The sequence below is a fragment of the Hylaeus volcanicus genome, chromosome 5 (assembly GCF_026283585.1).
Source record: "Hylaeus volcanicus isolate JK05 chromosome 5, UHH_iyHylVolc1.0_haploid, whole genome shotgun sequence".
In the NCBI taxonomy this organism is placed as follows: Eukaryota; Metazoa; Arthropoda; class Insecta; order Hymenoptera; family Colletidae; genus Hylaeus; species Hylaeus volcanicus.
In genome coordinates, this window is record NC_071980.1 from 5,258,857 (window position 1) to 5,286,195 (window position 27,339).

Consider the following 27,339-nt stretch of genomic DNA (forward strand, 5'->3'; position numbering starts at 1 on the left):
TGAGGGCTCTTTGCAGTACAAAATGAAAGCAAGAAGACGCGCGAAATTGCTCCAGCTGAAAAGGGAATCCCGCGAACGAATTGAGAGAAAATCTCATAAGACCAGCGGTTGATGTCACGTTGCTCTTTCGAGGCGTGAAACAAAGAATGACTACTATGAAATGCACCCTGTTACGAACGCGATCTCAGTTAGTAGACAGGGGTTGAAGCAATTTTCAATGGCCCCCCGTTTACGCTTAACGTTTCGCTAAGCCTCTATGCAAACGGAGGGTCGTGGAAGCTCATTGAAATTCATTAAAACCCTCGTTGCATCCACCCTTATGCAATAATCGATTGCTTAATCATTGCTCCGATTTAATCCAAATTTAATAACACACGACTCGACAATGGAAGCTTTCTTTTTAATCACGCGGTGTAGAATCAGTGGTGACACAAGGGTCACAAGCGTCTCGAGGATTAAGAGTACGATAATGAGGGAACAGTCATAAAGAAATCGATTTGATTAAAATTCTTCGGTTATGCCTAAAGATAATCTGTCAACGCAAGGTGTTAACTGTCTGCTCGTAACGCGAAGACTATACTTTCGAGTCATCGTTGGAAGTGTAACCATGTAATTACAAGAGGACCTGCGTGATGCGATGAATTATCCGTCATCTGGAGGAAATCGTGTTACGTAAATCACCCAACATTGCGTTAGAAGGTCGTTACAATATTGTGTTTTAACAAGCAAATAATAGGTTTGGTAAGAAAACCGCGAATAACGAAGAAACACTTGAAGACTTTGTAATATGTGTTCGAAAACACTTCATTCGTTGGTCGCTTCACTCGATGAACACGAGTACCGACTTATAGCTAAAAAGAAAGAATTGTCTATTAATAAAAGTGTTAGCGATTTGTCGGTCGTCTTCCTCTCGAGTCAGATCCATCGAGAAGAAACGGGACTGACTCAGTAAGTCCGTTACACGGTCGCGTCGTGTCGCGATTTTCATGTAGCTTCCATTTACTTCAATTAATTATTTGGCAGAGTCAGACATAGACTTTGGAAATCAAAGGGACTTTGTTTTCTTTGATTTCCATGGTTTCGTACTTAGTATTAAGCTCGTTGACTCTATGTAGAGTATGCATCTATGTATGTATACTCTATATAGAGGGAGATCAAAGGAACTTTGATTCCTTCTGTCTCCGGGTCTCCAGTCGCAGCAACCTCCACGTGGTGAGACCTGGTAGTCGGTATTACTCGCAACGAAAGATTGTTCAAAAAATCTTCCGTCTCGAGTAATAGCGAGCTAATGGCTGCGAACTTGTAAAGTATAAAGTGTAAAGTGAGATTAGATTGAAATTAGCAAGGATAACATCATAGAGCCGTGGCTGGTAGTAGTGATCCGTTAATGAACAAAGTATCCTGTATATAATGAGTTTTCTGAAGAAAGTTTTCAGTGCTTCGTCGCACAGAGTAAGATATTTTAAATTGAAGCTAGGAGTATTCAAGCACTTTATGGACATTTACATAAACATTGAATATATGCGTATGCCGTACTTACTTGGATTTATTTTTGGTGTTCAAGTATTGTTTGGAGTAAAAGTAATTGGTTATTTAGCAGCTAGAAATTTTAATGTAGACATTTTTTTAGATTTATGATATTGTAATACCCAAAGTCAGGCTTTCACTATTAAAGCATAGCGTCCCTTGAAAAAAATTAGTAAAAGAAGGTGGAAAGGGATAATTCGAAAATTCCGTGAGAACCAGTTCTTCCCTTGTATCCTATTACACGCGAAACAGAGCCGACTGGAGATGACGGAGAATTAGACACGGGGGTTCATCCGTCATTTTAAACAAGACAGCAGCGGGCCCCATTAATTTTGTCACCCGACGTTCCCCCTACGGCTCACGAATTACAGGAGTCGTTTGCGAGACGATATCTTACGCTTTGATGAACGATTTCCGAGAAAACAAAAACTCTTTCGTCGTTCGCGTCCCTTTCCTTCTTCCCCTTGGGTTTCGGTTGGCTCGATGACGAAGGAATCTCCAGAAATAGCGGGTCGTAGGGGTCGGTTAGCCTTGGCGGATGAAAAGGGACGAAAAGAGCTTTACGCGTGTTATCGATAAACACAGATGAGAGTAAGGAACAATAACATCGTGTATCAATCAGTTTATTGTGCTCGTAACGCCCGCGATTTGTACATTTATGTAGTCCGTCGACCACGTCGCATCTCATTCGCTTATGTACACAGATCTCGGCGAGCCAGGCGCGGCACTCTATATTTATAGCTAGCGCGCATGTACCGGGAAAGCTGAAGAGAACGCCCCTGGATGAAATTTAGATTTAGGCTTTGGAAGCTTTCCGAAATTCCCGTGGGAACTCTGTCTTGTTCTCTCCGAGTAATTAGATGTTATCGTGCAGGATTAATTTTCGTTTTGGCAAGTCCATCGTCTTAATAGATAATTGATGGTGTAGGTCCAATTATTCTGGTACCATTTTCGGATATCACGACTTAGATACTAGTAATGCTAAATTAATGGCAAGGATAGTGTGAAATTGGACGAAAACCGTGTACTTCAGTGCTTAGAAATAATTAACAGAGGAGCAACGAAGGGCCGTTAAATTCTTTATGAATATTTAATTACTAAGTAAGCTCTAGCGGGTCCGGGACTAGTCGCTAGTAAGCATTAATAGTCGATTCGACTATAAATATTTGTAGTGGAAAAATAAAATGTTTCTTCTCTAAACCTTGGGCGCCTTTTAAATAATTTAGACACTCTTAACGAACTAATAACTAAAAAAAAAAGCTCTATATGCCATATCTCTGAACAGTGTATAGGGAAGACACCAAGCAAGTGTAACGAGTCACAATTTCAATGATTCGTAGCAACAAAGGGGCCCTTCGATAACATTTCTGGCGCGCATCACTCAGAGGCATTCTTTACAGCTCCGTGCAGTACATACGCACGGTGAATATGTACAAAAATACAAAAAGGGATATTGGCACACTCGAAACACTCACGTGGCAAGCGACGCGCGTATCACGTCGTTCGAATTTTATCAGGGGACATTCTCGTCCGATTACACGGCTTCCTGAATATGAGATTGGCAGTTTACGATGACGTAGAGCAGGATCGAGGGCCACGACAGTTCCAGCGCCGGTGGAGCCACTATTTCGCGAGCTCGTTGTGCGCTGAAACTGTCGCGACCCTCGTTCCTGACGTAATTTGGCAGTTTCTTTTGGGAAGGGAAATATTCAGCTACCTTATAGATAAACTGTGAACACGGTATCGCTCGGTGAACATTGGATTCAGTCTTAACGTTTAAATTGGGAACAGATCGTACGATATACACGTCGATTTCTACCGTTACACTTTGCTGCCCTCTATTACAAATACAACACGCGTTACATATCGTCCGCTTCTACTCGACGTCTTGTCGGACAAGCTAGTATCCGCGAATTGCATGCAATCTCCCCGACAAGAACGATTTCTCATTGGAATACATATACAGCTACGTTTCTACAGCCGCAGATATTTACTCGACTTTCCTTCGCCGACTTTTACCATTAACTTTTAAGTACTACTATTATATACACGTGCTTCCGGCGCGTTGCGTCCATTTTCTTTTTCCCACGTCTCTGAAATGAGCCACGCATTTTTCGTACAAGTTGCAGCCAGGATTCTATCAGTCGATGGGAAAGGAGAGGGGGTTCGTTTTGTTTTTGGGAGGGGGGCCTGGCTGCGGAGGATTTCGCGGTTTCTGAATTAAACGTATCTAGTCAACTGAGTGTGGAAATCCTGGAGGCAGACGATCAATTGGCTGAACGTTGGCCTCTCGTCGGCGGACATCGCCCAGCAATAAGCCATCACCGCGAATAACTCGTCCGGACAATTGATCGGTTGCGCCAATCTGTATCCATCTCGGAGATACGAAGCCATTTCGAAGGCATCCACCTCCACGTACGGCTGCTGCGCCAGCGTCGTCAATTCCCATAATAACACACCGAATGCCCACTGAAAAATTTCCAAAAGATATTTTATCGAACCTCTTTCTACGTTGACGATGAACCAGTGAGGCAGTTCAATTATTTCAAGCACGCGATTATAAAAGGAAAAGAAAATTCAAGCTGTACAGTAAAATTTTAAAGCTAAGCAAAAGGTGGGGTAGTTTTTAACCCACCTAACTTATGAAGAGTTAAGATTTAAACGTAGACAATGTTAAATTCATTTCCTCTTAACTTCATCTTCGACCTCTAATTGCGAGGGGTTGATGGAGGTGGCAGCATCCCTAAGGACGCCACTGGTGGAAGGGCTTCGATTTTAATTAAGACGATCAACTTACCACGTCGGAGGCAGTGCTGAATGTCTTGTTAAGCAGGCTCTCTATCGCCAGCCACTTGATGGGACGATTCTCGTTGTCGCCGAGACAATGATAGTCTTGGGGGAATAGGTCCCTGGCCAGGGCGTTGTCCGTGATTTGAACCCTCAGATCATCGTCCACGCTAATAAAAAACGGTAACATCGTTCGTGAAAACAGATCACTCGACGGATCCGAGGCTGGCGTATAAACGTTAAACAGACGGTTAGGGGGGAGCCTACGCGCAATAACCACGATGCTCTGGGTCTAAATTTGTCGACTGGTTGTGGCGATGCAAAAAAAATCCGACAAAAGGAAGAAGCTGCCGGGACGAGGAGCATTAAAATCACTCTGGCGAGACCGAAACAGTAGCGAGCTGGCAATTAAACAGTCTCGAGCCACGACTATTTATTGCTAATTAATGCCACACGGCCAATTAATTCCTTAACGAAACGTAACGACCTCGGGTTCACGGGCGCTTCGACTAATGCTTCGCTAAAATATTCAGCATCCTGCGAAAGGTGCCTTCTGTGATCGAATATGAGCTCGAATTAAAAGAGGGCAATTAAGACTCGGATCGAAGATTTAAAGACCTCGTTAAAAGATTGGATTATACAGGAAGCCACGTGGAAACCCTAAAACTTGTCATAATTGGACATTGTGGGGAGACGAGGGTACTCATAGGTTACTTGACACGGTCACGCGCATACGTGTCATGGACAGTGGGTGTTCAAGGTTCAAGAATCGATTGACTCGGTAGCCCTGTTATTGCTAGATTATGACTATGGACCCTCAGGGGCTGTAGCGGTGTTTGTAGCTACAGTACGAGCTTAGCAACCCCGAGGTACCCGAGCTAGACGTGGAGCCAGCGGGGCCCAATACACGAGGAGTAAGAGATACTCCAAACAATATTAAAACGATACAAGAGTCATGTAAGACGATGATAAGAAGAATGAAAATAAGCTAGTAACAAGAAGCTAGTAACGAACGAACGATTATGATCGTGGAAACTATTTGCTCCGATCGCCGTTAAAAGCTCTCAAACCCTCTCTCCCAGTCGAGAAGAAAAATATTTTCGGGTGCGCTCGCGTTAATTAATTCTTCCGTCTACTTACACGCAATTCCTGGCGGCCAGGTCTCTGTGCACCAGTCTCTTTCTGTGAAGATACTGGACCCCTTTGGCAGCCTGAAGGGCCATTTCCACGACTTCTTGCGTGGTGAGAGCCCTCGGTGGCCCCTCGCTGCTCAGCTTGCACCTCAGCAAGAACCTCTTCATGTTCTTGTAGCCGGTGTGTGGGTACAAAAGGAACGGCGCGCTTCTGTCCTCGATGGAAACACCCAAAACGGGGAGCAGCGCGGGATGACTTAAACCGTACAGCGCTAAACCCTCGCGCAGGAGCAGGGCGACCTTCCGCAGATAAATTGAAGAGCACGTTTAGAGACGTGGAAGTGTGTACTCCGGGGGAAATTGAAACAGTTGCGTGCAATATGATAACAACTGTTACGAATGTTACATGTTGACTTTCGTGACATCCCTTCGAGACATGAAAATAATACTTTTATTCTGCTCTACAGTATTCAGAAATGAAAAGAATGTCGATGACAGTGTCATTAAAAAGATTATTAAAAGAGAGAGAAAAGTGTCTTGTTAAGAGCCACTTAAACAAATTTACATTTACAACGGGTCTTCTTTATATCCAATCTTTGATCATACGATGTTGGAGCTAATTGCAAGCCAATTCATGAGGTACTTGGAGTAACGCAATTAACAAGCATCACGGAAGCTCGGTTAATTGGGGGGAGGGGGGAGTAAAAATTACTTACTTGCGACTGGGATGCATGCTCGGCAGCAGTTTTCACTAGGACATCCCTGGGGGAAGACGCGCCCTCCTCGTGATAACTGCCTCTGTACACGCGACCGAATGTGCCTTCCATTTCGATGCTGAGAAGGCGTACCCTGCATCTGTAACAAGTGAAGGAACAAGATCGCCTCGAGATTCGTGACTCCCAGCATCGATCGAACCGACAATTATTCTGTACAAACTTTGGGGAGTCTGTTTTACGAAATTGCTGAGAAGCCCAAACTGGGAAGCCTAATTACTGGAATGGAAACCGTCGATGCATACCCGAGCATCGGAACCAGTTCGCGCACTTAACATTTCGGACGAAACGCGATCGGGCCTGGCCGCAACGAGCGCAGATGTGCGATCGTCGATGAGCAATTTGTTTTATTATTATAAATGAAAGCGAAAAAATTCATGTGGCACTTGTAACATTACTATTATTTATTAGTTTGCACTATGTTTCCCTCTAAAGTTATTTCTTCTTTATTCCCTAAACATTTTTGCCTTCCATAAATTTGATTAATTGTTTATACAGAGTCTGTAAATTGATTTAAGTATCGAAGGGAAACGAACAGATTTTTCTTTTGAATCCAACTGCATGAAAATGGACAAGAAAGGCGTTCCACAAACGCTTTTAAGAGCACCAGGGGTTCGTTTGATAATTCTTTGCTCGATCGATCGTTGAACGGTTTCTTTAGCCCGTTCGGGCGCTCTCAAACACGTAGGATGTCAAGATTCTTTTATTCTGCTTCTAGAGCGATCTACTTAACCTGAAAACACGAGGCTGAGGCTATCTTTGAAGCGTGCCAGAGCTTCGCGATGCAAAATCGTCGGAATCGTGACACTCGAGTTACTTAATGCTGCTGAATTCACTAGCCAGTTATATACATCTATTATACCAGAGGGTGCTTGTTAAAACCAATTTCACATCTGCATTCGTTGCGTCCTCGACGCGCTAATTGAGCTACACTTTTGTAACGGTATTTTTAGATTCTACTCGTCTTCCAGCTACACAATTTTGCTCCACTTCTAAAGTGTTGTCAGACTTTTTATGGTACTCGAATATTATTTCTTATTATTTATTATGTTAGTGTATACGTACTGTTGCATCGTAGACTATTATAATTATTTTATCGTTTACATGTAATATTATTTTTTGAATTCATTATCTTAGTAATTTTAGTGATTTCAGTTTTAGCGATTATGTTAGTGATTCCACTTCTGAACTCGAAATTTGGAAATTCAAAATGGCGAATTCAACGTGGCAGCATAAAATGGGAAAAGTGAAAACAAGAAATAAGGATCGAGCATTCTAATCACCTCTGAACGGTGATTTCCTGGATTCTCTCGTGCAGTTCTCGGCTAGGTCGATCGTCCAATCTTCTGTAAGTGGAGGTAGAAGTTGCAGACGCTGGCGGAGGAGTTTCGGAAGACAAAAATGTCTGCGCAGGACCGACTCCTGTGCTTCTTTCCACGCTGCACGCGGAACTGAGTCCTCTTGATTCCCTGCAGAAATAAAAATGACACCATTTCCGTCGAAACTGAATATATACTTTATACAAATAAAAAATAGAAACACTGTTAATAACGAAGTGACTTTAAAAAAAGAAGCTTAAAGTGCAACGAATTAAATCGACCCACTTGGTAGTTTTGGTGTTAAATTATTTATCTGAGATAAAATTCAAATGAAGAACCCCGGTCTTTGTACCCGAAATAACCCACTCGAAACCCTTACGACGTGTATCGAGTGAATTAGAAAGAGGTCACTCACTGAAGAGGGTCGCGATGCCTCCTGGCCTTTTTATCGCGAACGTAGTAAGCGATAACCAGAACGAAAATGGCAGCGATGAAGGCGCAGGCGCAGCCGATGGCAGCGTAGAACACTTGTCCGCCGGAAGTGGATCCGGAAGCAGCCACGAGAACCTCTTCCGTGCCCACGTTGCTCTTATCCTTCAGGCATATTTTCTTCCGTCTGAAGTCCAGGCTCGTCGTGTTCCGTCTCGACAAGGAGACGTTTATGCGAAGGCTCAGGTCGACTTCCGCGTCGTACGGTCCGCAATGCAACGCCAAGGCCCAAGTTTGGAGACCACCCACGGGGATCTCCCCGGCCTGAGATATGTTCAAGGAACTGCTCAACGCTGACGGATTGCTGATGTCCACCGTCATCGCGTAGGGTAACTGAAAACAGAGAATTCCTCGTTGGACTTACAATTTCGTCTTTCGTTGTTACAGGACTCGCGGACTTAGGGCTATGAGGGTGAATTTTACAGGCGAGGCCTTCCTCCAAGAAGGACCTCGTTTGGACCTTCCATATCCTCAGATCTCGTCCACCCTGAAAGTTCAGAAACCGCCCGGAGTGCTTCGACAGCAGGCTTCCGTCGAGAAACGCGCGCCCAAATACTCGGATCCTTGAAAACTGGCGATCTGCATAGGAACAACAGGCCGCACGAACGTGTCGAGAACAAAGGTGGAGACACAAGTGAACGGTGGCGTGGTGCGGGGGTATTTTTTTCGGAGCACGAAACCGACGCGGGGCGGGAACGACGAAAAACAAATGGAACAAAATCGAAGGACGTAAAGGGACGCGGCAGCTACTGCTCGCTCGCAATCACGCGAGCGTTGAACCTTTCTATAATCTGAAACGTACCATTCTCGGAAGACAATTTGCGCCCAACGGTGGGCAAAGTGAATCTAGAGGACCGCGGGCGAGAGATGCTGGGAAGGAAGATGGCGCGGAGGAAGCTTGGAGATGGCAAATCGACGAAGAGAGAAAGGGACAGTGAGAAAAGCGCGCGGAAGAACGAGACGAAGAGGATTGGGAAGAGGAGAGACTAGACCAAAGAAAGAGGAGCTCGCAGCTGATTACCAGCGATGATGATCGGTTCCCCAACTAGCCGAGGAGAAGGCACCTCGTCAACCTGCCTGGGCTTGTCGCTACAACGCTACTCTACGCTGCACCGCTCTTCACCGTTGCGGTCTTTTATGACCGCGAGCGGCCAACTACGCGCTGACAATGAGTGCCTCTGTAAACCGGCTAACCGTTCGATTTAAACTGTCAGGAATTTTTATGGTTCTTGCCTCCCGGGCGGTCTAGGATTTTGCGCTTTGAAAGGAGAATGCCTACCGTGAATATTTCAGGACGTATCGCGTGCGATGGATTCTGATTTTCGGAGTTTTTGGAAGGTGGTTCAGCTAGCATTGTCACTGAAGAGGCTAGGGGATGTTTGAGTGTAGGAATAGGAATCAATATAATAGGAATAACGTGAAAAATGATTTCTAATTAAGTATCTGTTAGAGAAGTGAAGGTAATGGGAATTAAATGTCCAATGATTCACTGTATCGCGTGATTTAAAATAGCACAGTAACTCCAAAGATTTGTCGCTCCATCCCTGTGCCAGCACATCAACTCGAGAGCATGCAACGAATTTGTCGAGGGAAACAATGCGTGCAGTTCAAAAGTGGCCCGTTTGATTGGCAGGTAGACTGGTGCGCCTAAGTAGCGTTCGGGACACCCGGTTTTGTCGCGGAGGTGACGGATGTCTCGACGCTGGCCATCAGTCTCCAGCCTTCTGTCTCTCCTTTTCCTCCTCCTGCCAACGAGACAGCCGCGGAGAAGTGGCTGGACCACTTTGTCCTACTCTCGGCTCTGTCCTTTTTTCTGCACATCGTCGACGAGTCAATCCGACACCGTGCCGCATTCTGCCCACATTTCGCCGCCACTTTGTCACTGTACCGTCATCGTCAACGGATACTGCTGCAAATTGTTCCCTCTTTGCTTCTCAGTTACCGTTTGGTCGCATCTAGTTAGCGTATTTTGAGAAAACTTGATGTTCCGAGCCTGATACTAGGAAAAATTACATCGACCCTAATTCAACATCTAGCAATTTTGAAAATACTTGAGAGACTGAATAAAATGTACATCAACGCGTCGATAAAATACAGTGGTCGATTGGTACGTTGGAGTACTGGGTCGATGAGGTAGAATATTCAACCGAAACGATTCGATGTGAATTTTCACGAAAGCACAGTAGAAAAAAGAAAGTTTATTCAACGTTTGTTATGACGAGTGTTCCGTAAAAATTACTCGAACGAAACGGTTCCGTCCGTACCGAGGGAAATTAATTTTACACACAACGGTTGCAGCAATTTCACCGCGCAGACGTTTCTACAATATTGCATATTAAATCACATCTCTCATAAAGTGCTCTCCTCGTTCATTTCAACCGTCCCACTCGCTGTCAGCACGGTATTATCTCGAGCGCCGCGGCTCGGTTAATAAATCGCAAGATAGTCGCGACTCGTTATTGAAAATTCTCTCGAGGATAGTTCGTCGTAGGGAAATTTAAATTCATATTGGCGAAGTGACGAATATCGAGGGAAATGCGGTGTTGGCTTCGTGCCGAGAACCGAAGGGACGATGAAGCCGTCAAATGTACAGGTCTGCGTCGTAACGGAAACCGACGAGGGGGTGATTCTATATGCAAAAATAAATATTGTTTGTAAGGTGCTTTTCGAGAATATCCATATCGAAGTACTACTGCTGGAACACTGATTTCATCGGCGTGGCTTATCACAAACCCAAGTTAGTTTTAATGAAATTTTCCAACGAGGTTTCAAAGATCAAGGACCGGGCAGACGGACATGCCTCGATAATCCGAGTAAATACGTCTCGAAAGGGACGCAAAGAACCAGGGAACAAGGCTCTGCGATGATTCATCCGGCAAAAGGATTCCCGGTCTGCGAGATAGCGCGAAGACGACGCGGATTTCTTCGTTAACGAGCGAATTCACCTTTCTTTGAATCCAGGCGACTTTGATCCGTCCACAGCGAGGAATCAAAGAAACGTAAATGAGGAATAAAGCACGCGGAAGACGCGGCTGCTACACGCGACGCTTCGAGGAGCCACGGTGCCTCTTTACCATTACCGTTTTCCTGTTTCCTTCCGTTCCACAGTCGCTCGCGTTTTTCAACCCTCCACCCACCCCCATCCCCTATTTTCCCTCCGACGATTTGCATCGAAAAGAACCCGCGCTTCTTTGTACAACTTACCGGCCTGCCAGCGAGATTTTCCCAAGTGAAATGCAGCTTGTGAACTTGCGCCGGCACTGGTACGACGAATTTAATTGCATACTCGTTTATAACGCCCTCCCTCACGTAATACAATTCCGCCTGGAGGCCTGGAACAAAAAGCAAACGGTTCTTCGTTAACAAGAAAATTTTCGCAAGCTCTGCTAACGAGGAACATCGATCGTACCGTCTTCGATTCGAAGACGACGAGACAATCCGTGATATAAACAGGTATAACTTTGACAATTTTGAAATCTTTTTCAATCAACAAGAAATCTATTTTTGTTTCAGAAAAAAAAAAAGAATATCCCCTCTTCGAGGCATGTTGAACGTTCGACCCGCGTAGGGTAGCAAACGTTCGCTGAACAGCTCGAGGTTCGCCAAGCTGACCGTGGCAATTCGAGGATACGCTACCAAGCAATCCCCCTTCGTGGCAGAGTTCACTTTCAGAAGCCGCAAGGTCACGTGGGCGAAGCTGAACGAAGGTGGAGGACGAAACGGAAAAAAAAGGAGGAACGAAGGGGGAAAGATCGCGCCGTAGGGAGAAGGACGCAAGGCCCGCGTCGTGTACTCCCTTCGAGGGCCTATGCTCGTTGTATCAGATAGGACGGTTAACGAGGCACGAGTTGGATTTTTAAGTCACCCGAAGACAATGTGCCGTGGCCCCACAATCGTGTCTTTGCTTTTGGTCCTCCTCCTTCTTTCGCCATCCCGCCAGCCCTCTGGTTCCATCGGCCTTCGGCCTTTACCGGTTTTCTGCATCAGATATCGTATACCCACGACCTCAGCGCTTGCCTGCTCCAACAGCCACCGAGCTCTCTCTTTCCCTCTCTCTTTTCATCCTTCCCACCTGGGGACCACAGCGTCTGTCGTAAAAAAGACGCCGAATACCCCGCAGGAACCTCTTGGAAAATAATTACGCCCCGATCGTTGGAACCACGCTGGCATTATCGCCAGTAAAAATCGGGACCCTCGTACCCCGTGAATAGGACACTTTTATAGACGTTCCCAGTATTGATGATCCTGACTCTTGTTCGAAGTCATCGGGAGGGGAGGGATTCTTCGTTTCGGGAGTTCGAGGAACATGATTCTTCCGAACGATATCGGTTCGGGTTTACGATGTAGTCAGCAATAGCGAAACCTATCGGGTTACTCTTAATCAAGGACCATATGTTTGACAAATTTTTGGAACGAGCGTTGAAAAGAACATCGGATTAGTTAGTATGAGCCATCGACACGTTCGTTTGAATAGTAAATATTAAACTCGCGAAACAATCAAACTTGCAAACGTCGGTGATAGGAAGCTGCAAAGAATCGAAGACTTTGATGGAAAATCCAGCCACCTCCGCGTGCCTTATTAATTATAAACAAAAATTTCTTTGCTCCGCAGACTCGTATTATCACCCCGTCTCCTTCAGCAAGTCCCTGCAAGTACGTCCTCGACAGAGTCTTTGAACCTTCCCAGAATTCTGAATCGTTGCCCTTACCACGCAAAGCAATAGAACGTGCCCCCTGTTTTGTTCTAGCCAAGTAGCCAACCCTTTGCATCGTGTTTGGTAGCGCATCAAAGAGCCGAGAAGAATAGAGGAAAGTGCGCGTCAGAATTCTCACCAGAGGGCTTTCATACCTTTGTGTCATCTCTTAGACGTTGATCGATACCCCTGTGCGAGGTTCACCGAGCCGACTGGCTGTCTGAGTTTCCTTAGTACCTTATCTTTGATCTCGCACGTTTTCCGGGTGTCAGCAGGCGGTAGGGGTTCCGTAACAGCGAGAGTTCTTCTACTACAGGGGGGACAAAATCCACTGCACGTCAGGAGTTATCCAGACTCCATCCCTGGCACAGGGTTCGGCTAAATTTTCGTAAAATGTCGCGGTAGGAGATCTGGAGGAGTCTAGAAGATTTCATGCAGAAGGCACGAGGTGTTCTTGGTCTGGCTGAGGGTTGGGCGAGCGATCGTGAGTGTCCGGATGATTTTGACCCGACTATAAGCGCGTCGGTCTCCGTAGTTAGAGATCGTACATGTTCCAAGAGGAAAGGTTCGAAGTGCCGTAAAACCCCCTCGTGACAATTGTGTCTGGCACTCGTTGTCGAGTGTCGACGCCTTCGTTGAAAGGGCTCTCTCTCTCTCTTTCTGCAGCTCCTTCATCTTTTTCTTCTTCCCTTTGCTGCTCTTGCTTGCACTTTGGCCCGCTACGGGCGCACCAGACATCAAAGGATCTTTGGTGCACGCCACCCCTCGCTCGCCTACACGCAGAGTTCCCGCATAAATGCGTGGAAGATGATCCAACTAGACCAGATAAGGGCGTTAAGGGCACGTAAGCTGGTAACGAGGTCGCAGCCAGGTCGCCTCGCGAGGGAGGCCCGACTACCACAACGTTTGTGTTTATGATAAACGCGTCTACTTCTTCGACTCGAAGTTCCTGGAAATAGTGGGATGATTATTGAAAACTGCGGTGCAAAAGAAAACTTGTTAACTAATAATTCGATCGTTGACGACTTCGTACCACTAACACATGCGCTCGAATCTCAGGACACGTTGGTACGCGTGTATTCTGTAAAATTTACGAGTCTTCAACGATTCTGGAACAATGATCCTGCAAAGAAATCCTGCAAAAAACAATGATTCTGCAGAAAAAGTGCGAAGCAAGATTCCTGGATGCAATAGAGGTTGGACGAGATTTGCTCGAAGACGACCGACTGAATATTTCATGCGTTTGAAAGTGGTGCGGTATATCATGGCACAATATGCGGGTACAATCTTCTGTTCCCTCTATGACTGCTCGGAGACACATTATTTCCGAGGGAAAGTCCTTCTGGCGTCGCTCGGAGGAAACGAACGCATCCATACAAGGGAAATGAACGGGGACACTCGACGCACGAGGCGGCGCATCTTTCGCTGTCAAAATATAGTGCCGTCCTAGCTTCACGACCATGGACCAACGAATAAAAGGATAGTCTCCGAGGGGAGAAGAGATATGTCTGGGTCCCTGGAATATGATAGAATTATTTCGATGCGGTTTGCTCTGTCTATAAAATCTTCCACTCCCCAAGCCTTCCTAAGTCTGATAGTAAACTATCTACGTAGTTGTTTTATTGGAGTGTTAAATAGGATTCTTATGGAACTCGCAAGATGTTCACTGTATGGAACAAAGGGAGGGGAGTAGAGTTTTATTAAGTAATGACATTTCGTTTAAAATCGATCGAAAATTCGATATACGTTTCCAAACGTAAAATCTAGCTTCGGTAATTATTTTTCGAAAAACAAATTAAAAAATTGTAGTTCCTACGCTCATAATACTGCATTTTCCAAATCAAAATGCACAAAACCTACCACTACGAAAGATTTCCGAACCGAATCCTTGACCCGAATTGCACTTGTCAGCATTTTGTGCGGGTGATCAACGAGCAATCGTCCAAGAACAAGTTATGTTTCCGAACGACACCGAGACTCGTGAACTCGTCGTAAGGTGTTCGACTGTGTGCCTGACAAAAGGCTGGGAAAAAAGTGGTCGCACAATGGGCTCGGACAAAAACGGAAAGCGTGCAAGTATCTTTGATTGCGCGAGGCGCGAAACAGCCGGCAAAATTTCGCAGGCCACCGTGTCCCCCGCTGTCAAAATACGGTATAGAAGCGAGTTGACGAGCGAAGCTCCAAGAGTCGCTGTATAAAGAGGCCAGCCTGGAAAAAAAAGGGGCCCGTTGAATTGCAGCGGAGCTAGCTACGGGGTCCCCGTTGGGGTCTTGTGTCCCCCTGTCCTCCGGGGTACCCCGAAGGCTTTGGGTCAGAAACCCAACACCTTTCCAACGCAGAACCCACGGTACGCTTATAACGAGATCTTCCCGTGGCGAGGGGTTTTAGAAAGAAATGACAGCGGGTGGCGGAGGGGAGAGGTGACCCGTACAGAAAAAGGAAAAGGCAGAAGGGTGAAGTGCAGGTCGGAGGAACAGGAAATATTAGATTTAAACGTCGCGACGCCTGCGCACAATACGCGCCCGCTCCGATTTTCCTTCGATTCCGTCTGACGACTCTGAAACATCACGCAGGGCGTAGGTGCACCGTATCGGGTGCAATCTTGGCCTTGTGATTACCAATTGGGTCTCCATTCCACGTTCCCTTGTTTGCTAAGTCTACGATGTCAGCAGACGTTCAGGCTTGCAGACAAACTTCGAAGATGTACGCGCGAAACTCTCGAGTACCAGTTTCTCAGCGTCAACGTAACCGGACGCGAGCGAAGTTCGTCTCTCGCGGATCTACGAGGAGCGTTTTCCACGTAAACTCGAACTGGCCAGACCGATCCAAAAATGATCCGAGATGAGGTTAACGACCAGATCAGGCAGCTGGTTCTCGCCGATACCTCGACACGCAGCCTCGGGAGATCTAATAACGTATCCACGTACGCCGGTACTAACGAGTTCGCATTTATATGTGGGCACGTGTATACGGAATGTGTGCATGTAAGCGCGTGCTGCCTCTGCATGGGATATTTTTCACTTACTCGCCCCGGCGCGTACAAACGACGTGGGCGTGCGTATATACCCGGTCCACGTATACAACCAGCTATATATTGCCACAGTCTCACCCACGTGTGAGCTCAGGGCTGTATACACCTACGGGGTGTGTCTCGTTCGTTGCGGTTTCTTTTAATCCTGACACCCGTTTCTGGGGGTCTCCGTTGACCCACGCACTTCTGGCTGATTTACGATCCTGTTCTCTTCGATTATCGACTCCTGCTTAGGATGGCGATAGGCTGTCGGCGGGCTTACGTTAAAAATTCGAGTAATCGTTTGTATGGGGATCGGTACTGTTATGGAACGACGGGGATTGATTCTGACACATCTTTTAGAGAAATGAGGTAGAGAAATTCTACCTACCACCTAATAATTTTCACTAATATAGATTCGTTATAATAGCGATTAGTCACCTAACTGATTAGTTAGACACGCCAATAATAAAATTATTCAAGTGTTTCCTATTGATTTTCTAAATTCTACTCGTAAAAAATGGAAAGATAAAGAGGCACGTATCTCAACGCTCAAGTCGAGAAGGATTTAAAGGCCGAACGACATTATAACATCCTCGTTTCCCGCAAGATCGCGCGGGATCGTTTCTCAGAAATTTCTTAACGTGTACGAGTTAATAGCCCATAATTCCCCAGGTAACGAGAAGCCGCGATGGCCCGTTAAAAAATACAAACCAACGACCTTGAAGACTCCATCGCGAGTAACTATCCCCGAGAAAAGTGTGCCTTGGCATAGGTCTCCCTCTAAAGCAACCTTCTCGCGGTTTATTTGCGAGCTCGAACTCAACGGGTGACATTCAAGCGAATACTTTCCGCTACTCCACCCTGTATAATACAGAAGGCTAACTGCTTAGCATATATCGAACGAATACGTGGGCTCTTCCTCCGCCAACGGGGGTCTCTCTTGAATAACCCATAAGTCCTGGTCAAGTTCTGGACGTCGTTTGTACTCTGTCTCTCTCTCTCTTTCTCTCTTCTCCTCCTTTCCTTCACGGTTTATCCTCGTCGGTCGCAAGACCCGTGATTCTCCGTCTCTGTTCCTCCTCGCGGGCCATAGGTCACATCCAGGAAGGCGTAACTTCACGCGACACCAGTTATAATTCACTCTGGAGGATCGTACGCGAGAAGGAAGCGAGAGAGAAACCGGGCGGAAAGAAAAAAGAACATTTCGTCTTTTCGGGGATACTTTTTCACGTCTTCACGAAACCGTCTGCTCCGAAGCCCACGGACCAGACGAAAGTTTAAGGATTAAGGGAAACTTTCCTGTCGGGAACGCATTTGGGTATCGTGGAATTCCCGACGTCCCTCGCTTCTGCTTGCCGAACTCTCATTCTTGAATTTTCGGTCTACCCTCTGGGCAATTTTTCGGCAATTTCCTCCGTCCATTACTCCTTGGCTCGACGAGGGAGACACCGTGAAATATTTGGAGAGCGATTGGGCATGATTTTCTTCAAATTGGGTAGAGTCGCTGAGCTTCGAGCGTAATAGTTCACAGATCTTCCTCGATTATGTAATTCGATTATATTGTACTTTATCTACGTAGTAATTCAACCACAATTGGATTACACAATCCAAACTTTTCGATTCATTTAGCATCCACTAATTCTTGAACATTGATTACAACAACTGCATCCACCCCGAAGAAAGTTCATCGTCCTTCGAGGAAAAGTAGCGACAGTGGTTTCTCCTTCTAGGTAACCGTCCCGTTTGTTTATCCGAGGGTCGAAACGGGAAGCAAAGCAAACCTGCCACGCGTAGAGTTCGGGACGTGATTCTGGCATCGGGAGCTAAAATAATATTGTTCTTGGCGTGCACCCTTCGAAATGCGATTGCGTGCCAGGGCCAGGCCCGACGTATATCGTTCTATAGCGATAGCGTAAGCCTGCCCATAGGAAAGGCTGACAGATGGGTTGGCTGATTGAGACGTTGTCGCCACTACGAAGGGGACATATGGCACCAGGGTAGCAATCAGGATTCGAACGCGAGGAGGATTACGCGACGACTGAATTTATCGTGACGTCGGGATCGAGATCCTTTCGTTTTGCGGCGAGTCCGTGCTTCACGATCGACAGGCCTCGTTAAGAAGGATTCGCTAGGAAGTCGACTCCAAAGAACCCCTCTCGCCCCTATTCGACCATCCGCGATCCTGATCCTCTCGGATCCGTCGCGAACAGTCTTCCTCTGGGATTTAATCCTTCAAACTGTCAGCCTCGCCACGTCGCGCGACCAGTTCCTTTATCTCCGAATTATGTAAGGGAAAAATTCCTTTGAGGCGCTGCGCCAGGAGTCCACGAGCATCTTCTTTGGGGAAACTAAGGCCGACTGATCCGACGCGTTTAACGTTACCGCGGAGTCGAGCGATATTCTCTGGAATATCGGGTGACCGAACGAGTTCGCCAGCTTTTGAAATGATTACCAGACCGCAGACGTTGCAACGTTCGTTCTACTACTTGCCTGTTACAGGAAGGTGTTTTCTAGGAATAGATTCAAAGTGTTGCTGGAACACGTGCTGGACTAATTTAAAAATTCAAGTCTCTTATCGGATGGAAGAAAGTCTAGATTCGAGAAGGAATAAGTAACTGCATGTTTTAATTAGATACGCGTAGATGCTTTCATTTCAAACGAAATACCATCTAAAAATACTCTAGAAAGTGCAGCGCACTTCTACCTCGGTACACGTATAAACTATAAACACAAGGAAAAAGAATTTCCCTGATGTTTCGATTATTTTACCACGTTCCGAGTCATTCTGTCAGTCATCAGCACGTGCCAGTCCGCTGCTAAACCTATCAAACCATCGCGAAACCGCGAAACGGAACCAATCCACGACGAAGATGGTCCGTGAAACTGCAACTACCAATCCCCGTCGACAAACTAATAAAACCATCGTCTGTTCCCAGTCACTGTCGCGCGTACGCGTCCTGAATTCCAGGAAAAGACCTGACCTACGAGTACCCGTGTTCCGAGGCGGCCCGAGCTGCTCTCAACGTGTCCCTGGAGAGATCAATCTCCCGCCAGGAGTCCCACCGGGTTTGTCACGTGCGATTTATCACCGTAGACCGGCAAAGGATGTGGCAGAGTCCCTCGTCAAGGACGAGCCGCGTCGCGAGGAACGAAGGACATCCGACACGAAAAGGCTGAGCATCCCCTGCTGAGGGGCTCCCGAGAACCCCGGATGAGATGGCGTATCTACGATCCCGAAGGCTTCGAATATTTTTAAACGAGTCTCTCACCACGTGTTCCCCTACACGGCGCCGATGCAACGATAATTCCCGAGGCGAGTTCGAAATTCCGTCTGCTGTCAGGAAGATGACAAAGGACACGACAGGCCACTCGAAACGCACAAACCCATTCGTGGCTGGGGCTTACCACTTGTCTCGTTCGGGGTTGCGTTAGGACCATCTCGTGGCAGACTATGGACTTTCAGGGTGAGTCGAATTGGCATGAATTCGTTGTGAAAACATGAACGTTTAGTTGTTTAGACATCGACTGAGATTTTGTGAGAGCCGAGGAGAAGGTTTGAAATTGATTTAGCCGAGTTCTTTATTTAGTATCGTAGGAGCACACTCGACCGACTGGCCAGTCTGTGTCATTATTGAATATAAAACTCGGATTAAAATTTTTCTAGTGTTTAGCATGATCCACTGTTCATCAGTATTTAATTGCCAAGAATTTGCATTTAAAAAATAACCCAAAAGTATATTCAATAAAATGACTGAAATAGTAAATAATAATTCAGGAATTTTACGAAGAAGTTCCAGGGAAGCTTCAAAAATTTGGACACGGCGCAATCTGCTTCCAAAGTACGGAGTACTCAATTTCCAGGGAACCAAAACAAACATTGTCCAAGATAATCGTCCTTATCTGGGCTTGACCAGTTTTCCCGAATCCCGGTCACGGAAATTATCCGAAGCTTTTCACGGGCTGCCGGTATTTTCGAGTTCCCTTTTCCACGGTAGTTCGTTCTAGGTAGCAGCGTAAAACGCGGGGACGGTTACCCGCTTCGGGGGCCCATTTGTCAGAAAAATGTTTACGGTCCCTCGAAAGAGTTCGAGTTCTAGTTCTGTCGAGTCACCCTGTGTAAGGGCCGACGCTTCCAAGAGCGCACCGTCAGAAAAATCTTTTCTTCCATCGAGAGAGCATAGTTGGTATTGGAGCTAACGGTGTTTACGAATATATGCTTACGTATACAGGGTGGGCCAAATGGAACATTACTCCAATTATCTCTAAAGATAAAATTCATTTTAAATCAAGTCGGACAGAGGAGAATGTCCGACAAATATTTCTAGAACTCTTGCTAAGGGTGCATAGAGAACAAGGTGTTTATTTTTTATGACATTTCTTTTTCTCCTGTTCCGTGACGCTTCCTTTAGTCCACCCTGTATAGATGAAAAATGAAAGAAGGCGTATTCTCTCGGAGGGTCCGATCACGATCTCATATTGAATCAAGGGATGGGCCCATAAGTACTCCAAGTGCGCGCGATGTTTTTCACAGAGGATCTAGAAGGAACGACGACTCATCTTCGAGAAGCAGATGCTCGTTAAGATCCTGTCACTCAGGACTCACTACGTGGAAGCCAAAACAGACGCAGGAACGAGGATTAAAAGATTGTTTGGGCGGATAACACCGAGAAATTGATGAATACTCTCGTTAACGACCGAGGAAAAATCGTTTGAAAAGAGCAAAACAGAAGGAGGGGAACTGTTTGATTGGTTTCAGTGAAAATCATGACAGGAGCATGCCAATTTTCCAAATTAAAATCTCTTGTTAGATTACGTCTATCTTCTTGAATATATGTAGTTCGCAATAGTTTCAAGGCGAAGGTACGCCTACAAGGAATTTTTTCGAAATTCTCGAGAAGTATTTCTTTATTCATGATGGCTCTTAAAGGAGGAAGAACACGCACATCCCTAATGATTTTAGAGAAAAGTAGGATACAACGTATCCACCCCTCGTGGTATACACATCTTCGAGTCTCAGAGGGAATACGTGGCTCGAGTAAGAGTCAATGTTGTATTTCGAATACTTCGAAATTCTGCTACTCTAGTGTTCGACTCTCGAGTTCCAGCATACTTCAAACAAGCATTTAATTAAATTGCAGAAAACAATAAACATAAACGATAAAAATGCTCGAAAAGGCGTAACGATTATTTCGTGGCAACCGGAGAATTGAAAAGCAGCGAGCATCCGACTAGAAAGGATGACTCAACTTCATTTCCATTCTACGAAGTATATCGAAGCAAGACAGCTCAAGGGGTCGTTCGAACGCTTCTCAAAAGAGAAAAGAGAAAAGTATGATAAATTCGCGTCGTGGATCGAAAGTTCGCGGAGTTTCGTTAAAGGATTTTCATCCTTCGCCTCGGTATAAATAAAAGACGCGAGGAAAGGACCTCGTCTACTCGCTCACGGCTGGAAGAAAATCCACGGGGGTCCTGGCGTCTCTTCCGACGGCTCTTTATGTAAATGTCTGACCAACGCACACCATCGAGTGTCCCTGGCACGTAAGCCGAACGAAACGAGCCAACGCACACCACCGAGAACTTAAGGCGCGGATCTTAACGAGGAGTCGAAGATTGATGCGGACAACGGTGCAGCATCCGCCGGTCCGGTCCATCCTGAAATCGTACACGAGAATCTCTTCGTGGCCTTTTCCTCGTAACGCATCCCTCTCTGTCACTCCCTCCGTCGACACGACACCATCTCGCCATTTTTTGATTGGATCGATCAATTTAGAGCACATTCTGGATATAACACATGATATTTATTGCGCAAAATATGTTAGACTTTCGACTCTTCTCGAACACGTAACTACTCGAATATTCAAACGACGATATTCGAGTACTCAGATACTCTTTATTTGGAATGTTCGAATAGCTATCAAATATCTGAATACCAACTAGAAAAGAAATCATAGAAGTCTCAATTTTTGTATATATCGACACAAAAGATATTAGATATTCCAATACTTTAATTCAAATTCTTTTACCAACACTCTATACTCGGAAGAGATTTCTATACCGGGCTTAAAATGAAGTATCCCGTGCAATTTTCCCCAGTATCCTGCGACCAGGAACTCGGTGGTTATCGTCGAATTTCCGGGGAATTTAACGTACGGCTAAGGTAAATTACAGAGCGATTTGCCGTCTTCTGGGTTTATTCGCTACGACGTTCGCGGATTCGTAGGTTTCGCGATAAATGGAAGAGCGCGAAGGGCTAATGTTTGGTCGTACGAAGGGAGCCGCCGTTCGCTACGCCACTGTGCGTGCATAAACGTTTTCACGGAGTCCCGGCGGGACCTTTGAGGCCGCCCCACTCCTCTGGTAACATCAAGATGGGCCTGTCAGGCCCTAACTAGCTAAGGTCGGACCAGAGCCACGGACTCACACGAGCAACCCATCGCCTCCGGCCGAAGATTGTCCGAGCGCGCATTACTTTCGTGTTTTGACGCGGACTTCTGACGGATGTTGGCGAGCGTGGATCGGCGCGGCTTGACGTTTTCCTGATTGGACGTATTAATTCTGCAACGAGCCTGTTCGCGTCTCGTTTACGAATTTGTTCAGCGAGCAAATTATTGAAACGAGGAATTTCAATACCGTTGGTATAAAGCAGATGTTGCGAGGTTGTACCAGCCGTAATTAAATCAATGCATCAGGTGTCTAAGTGGCCGACGTTTTAGTGGTTAGTCGGTTATAGTGTTATTGAGGATGTTTATGTAATATTACGTAAGAAGAAGAATGAAGAATTTCATTCTTTAAAATGAAATGATATTTAATAATATTTGTTTTTATAGATTTCTATTTTTTTACGCCCCTATGTATAACAGAAATGACTATAAAAATATAATATGGCGGAAGAAACAACGAATGCCGGGAGTAACTAGACACGCAGCTGTTGGATTACAGTAATTAATTACGAGGGATAATAAAATAATCGTGAAACTGCTGAGATACGATGCGGTTTGCATCGCTGCGGCGCTTATCGTCGTCTTAACGTTGTTAAAAACTGTTATTCGACGTAAATATTAACGACGCTCAATAAAGGGTATGTTACCCCGGCGTAAAGATAGCGTTTCAACGGCCAGCGCGCAATAAATTATTAATCACGCTACGGATAAAATTATTTTTAATTGACACGAAACACGGCGTAGCGCTTATCGCGTTTACACGCGGGTGAACGCGTATTTGTAACTGTTGGTTCTTTGAAACATTTAATTAGTAAACTTCCCTTGAACTCTAAATCTCGTAACGAATTCGTTATTCGTCGAACGTGATAAATATCGACCCCTATAAATCACTTGCCCATTCGCAAAGCGAGAAATAGGAATGCGCCATGGAATCGATGGAATTCCGAGTTATCTTATCCGAAGCGAACGCTACACAATGTCGATGTAGTAGCAAACTCGTAGGGTATCGTGGCGTGTACCTCGAGATAAGCCCAAAATTCGATTCGTGTCGCGGCTTTAAGGCTTTATTTGTGCGAAGAAGAAAACTTCGTCGAAGGCTTTCCACTTTCTAAGCGGTAGTTTCTCTACGATACTCGTATCATCGATCACAGTTACGCTCGAGTAATAGATATTTGAACATCTACTCAATCGAAGCGTGTTACAATTACTCGAATGCGGTGCGAGTAAAATTCTGACGATATATGGAAGCTCGAAAATCGTAGTACCTTGTTAAAAATATAACGATATTTTTGGTAACGAACAAGGTATCCTGGTTTCATCGAGAAGTTATTAAATTCATATTTCGTGTTCGAAGAAGATGAACAAGCGCGGTATCGGATCTTGGGCGATTTAATACGGAATGGTTGGTAAGGGAAGACGGGAAACCCTATAGTAAATAACGAAATTGGAGACCACGTTGTTCGAGGAAGCGTGATCGCGGCTCGAAAAAGCCGTGGGGTCCATATGGAGAGCGACCCGAGGGACCCGTACCCTCCGAAATCGGTATCGTGGGCTCTATCTAAGGAGGCCTGTAGCGGTAGCGTGGGGCCATCGGACTAAAATGAGAAAGTGACGAAAAAGAGCAACGAAGACGGGCCCATCCCATGCGAGGAAAATAAAACCAAGACTATCGATTATTCGTTGTCTAAACAAACTAGAACCTGGTCCAGGGAGCCCCCAATCACCGCCTACCATGGCGTCCGCCTAACAAGGACCTCGTTATAATATTTTATCGTATCCTGGCGTATGTTACTACCCGTCGTGTTATCCCACGAATAACGTTCCTCGCCTCCACGGTCGTCGAGGGTTGGCTTTATCGCGAAACGGCGACGAAACACAGTCGTATGGATAAGGACAGGTCAGAAAACAATCAGCGTGTGGCGCCAACTAAGAGACACTTCTCACTCGCGGCGATACATTTGCATGGAGAACACTTTCGTGTCGTTTATGCGACGAACCCTCTCGTATCGTTTCGCCGCGAGGACTTTTATACCTTTTTCCAGAGTCAACGTTTACGATTTATACAAATATGTGCTGCGAATTGGGTGTATCTGGTTGAGTGAATTTTGTCGGTGTCTGGATTCTTCTCTTTGGGTTGGGTGAACATTCGTTAGGTGTGTCAAATATTCGAGGTTTGATAAGGGCAACTCAATTTGCAGGGGTACGCAGAATGGGTAGCGATATTTGTAATATTTCATATAGATTAATATTACGAAACGCTTGATTAATAACTCTTCAACAAAAAAAACGTACAAAAAAATTGTAGAAAATTCAAGCTACAAAGGGTTGATTTAATTCAATATTCTGTATCTCGGATCGATACGAAAAAGCCTCCCGATACTTTCGGCGCGCCAGCGTTTCCGTTTATCGACCGTTAATTCAACGAATTCCCCCGACTTTCATCGCAATTAATGACGCCGGTTCTCTAAATAGCGAAGCGTGCAATCCGATTCCATTCATTCGGTCTGCTCAACGCTAAACACAATTCGATCTCGCGCGAACCTCTTGACGCGGCCACGCTCAAGTTAGCCAATGGGGTGTTAGTCGTAGGCGTTTTGCACGGATGCATACGAAATACACACGTACGCGTCGTCGAGCGTGGAACAAGGCGCAAAGTGTGCGCCTGAAAACGCGCAATCCCACGGGCGAGCGCGTTCCTCGGCAAGGGCGGAATCGACGATCGGTCGTGGTGTTCAGGTGTCGTTGGGACGCGTCCCTCTACCTCTTGCTCTCACCCTCTCCCATCCCCTTTGCATCACACGGGGATGCAAGGCAACGAGCCGAACGCTTTTCGCGGATCAACGAGCCGAGAGCGAATTATCCATCGCCGTGGAAGTTATGGCGGAAATATTGGAAAGTTCGCGGCGTCGAGTGGCTTTTACCCGTTTCCGGTACACCGAGTCCCCCGCGGCAGCTTCGACGACGTTTTCTGGGCTAGCGTGCGGCTACGAATCAAATCCCCGGGCACCCCACTCGTGTATAGGCGCACGACGGGGGTGAAAAAGGAAATCGGGAACGTGAGAATGGAACACTCGATCCAGGCGTATCCGTCGGGTTGTCTGAAATCAACGGCGATAGAAACCCTTCGTGGGTTTTAATGGGTCGCTGAACCGCGCTCTAGACCGACGCTGTTCGGTCGTGTTTTGATTGGGCGACGACGGCGCGGAGTATTCGTTATGTTCCTGGATCGCAACTTGTTCCAGGTATTTTGTAAAAGGAGATACTTTTGATACGGTTCTTTATGGTTGGATCATTAGAGGCGAAATTGAAGAGTAAAGAGAGCAGCATCTCGGACTTTGTAGTCGCTAGTGGAAAAATTTCAGTATGATTGGAAATTTTACTTGTGAAATATCAGGACTCTACGTGACTACCCTCTTTAATCACCCCTCGACAAAGTCCCTAAATTTTTTCTTTCAGATCCTATAATTTCATACTAGTATTTATTAAAATGAATGAATTGCCTTCAAATATGCGTTCCTTATTAGTATGTATAATCTCTCGACAGTGTATATACATACTTGTATTACTTACAATGCACAGAGACAATAAAAACCTAATTCGTGTCGTATATTATTCAATTCATGATTCCATGCATGACATCCAACAGGCGCTCCAAAGCGCGAGCGTAATAGCGGTCCGTGAAAGAATCGTGGACTTTCGCTTACCCATTAGTTTCCGCACTTCTGCCTGGCTGAGGAAGAGGTTGAAATAACTTGCACCTGGCCTCACGAGGACGGACAGCAGCACTGCCAATTTTAGGAGCATCGTGTCCACCACGTGCTTAACCGGTCTCGTACGTTACGTCGCACACGTAAACACCGCGTTACGTTACACGCTTTGGAGCAACATTAAAGTCTTCTAACTCGATTCATGATCCGCGCGTTATGGTAAATTTCCGACGGATTTCACGGGCGTAGGCACACGTGACAGCGCGTTATTCCGGTACGGAATTTACGCACGGTTGAAAATAAACTGCGTTGGTACTGCTCTCCGTTTCAGCCTCTTCCAACCGATCGGAACTTTTGACAGTTCCCGTCGCATGAAAATCGCGTTTAATCGACTAAGGGCACTCGCGGGTGACTGATAAGACGATTGATAACGCGTTACGCGTGGTTGTGGCAACGCTCGTTAAACGTAGAACGAAAATTTCGCACGGAAAACAGATGACGCGAAGTGGCAAGAATGCACGCACGAAGGAGCGCACGACATACCTGCCTCGCGAAAGCCACAACCAGTTGTGTGCTCCGACCGCCATGGGTCGACCGAGGTCGACGCAGGCTCGTCGCGTACCCGAACCGAACCGAGAACCACCGAACCGAGCCGAAGTCCACCCACGAAAGATGCTCGGTCCAGGAGTCGCGCGGATCGGATGGCCTCGGTTGTTTCGAAGCGTCGGGGGCAAAGAGGAGAATTAAAATCGCGATTCGCAAACACCACAGCGAGATTTACGACGCCCGGGGAACGATCGAGCCGCGTTTCTTTTTTGGGAAGATACCCCGTGTCGCCTGGTAAAGCGGTTTACGGTTTAAATTTAAAGTTACGTTCGGTGGACGTCGGCGAAAATGGGGGTAGTGGAACGCGCGGCGCGCCGCGCGCACTTTTGTTTTGTTCCATCGGATGTTACTTGTTGCATTTTCCACGATTGCGCGCGAAATGTTATTGAATTTTTTTAGAAAGGCCTTCTTTCGGATACTTTTTTTGCTTTTGTCTTGACTTTTTTCATCATTTCTTTTACAGGTGAAAACTGTCAAGTTCAATTTGTTTTGGAGTTATGAACAACAGTCATCATCACGAGCCGATGGAAACTCCAAGAAAATGATCGAAACCCGCGTAACCGAGATCACAGAACGAAGCTTGGCACATAATCGGCCGTACAGTTTACTATAATTTCCGCGCTGGCCATTTACATAATTCGAGATCTGCTCCGAACGTGAAGAACGCCCACGTTAGCCTTTACGAATCTCGGATCCTCCTTTTGTTTCTCCTCTCTCTGGTCTATCAAAGCTTGATTACCGAACGTCGTTATTACGGGTCTTACGGTCGAATAGAGAGAGAACACACCCCGCCTAAGTGCCAGAGCGAGCCAGGAGAAGGACGAGCCAAAGTGGGAGGGAGATTGCGCAGG

At 46.1% G+C, this 27,339-nt stretch overlaps 1 protein-coding gene across 1 annotated transcript; it reads right to left on the reverse strand.

The window, feature by feature from the left end:
• Positions 1 to 2,134: 2,134 nt before the first annotated feature.
• Positions 2,135 to 27,339, reverse strand: LOC128876845 (tyrosine-protein kinase Dnt). Its single transcript, XM_054123568.1, has 8 exons — positions 25,880 to 27,339; positions 11,233 to 11,360; positions 7,955 to 8,361; positions 7,504 to 7,689; positions 6,164 to 6,302; positions 5,455 to 5,747; positions 4,325 to 4,484; positions 2,135 to 3,996 (listed from the first exon to the last, which is right to left on the reverse strand). Exons 1-8 carry the CDS (start codon positions 25,977 to 25,979, stop codon positions 3,748 to 3,750), a joined length of 1,662 nt encoding a protein of 553 aa, XP_053979543.1. The 5' UTR covers positions 25,980 to 27,339; the 3' UTR covers positions 2,135 to 3,747.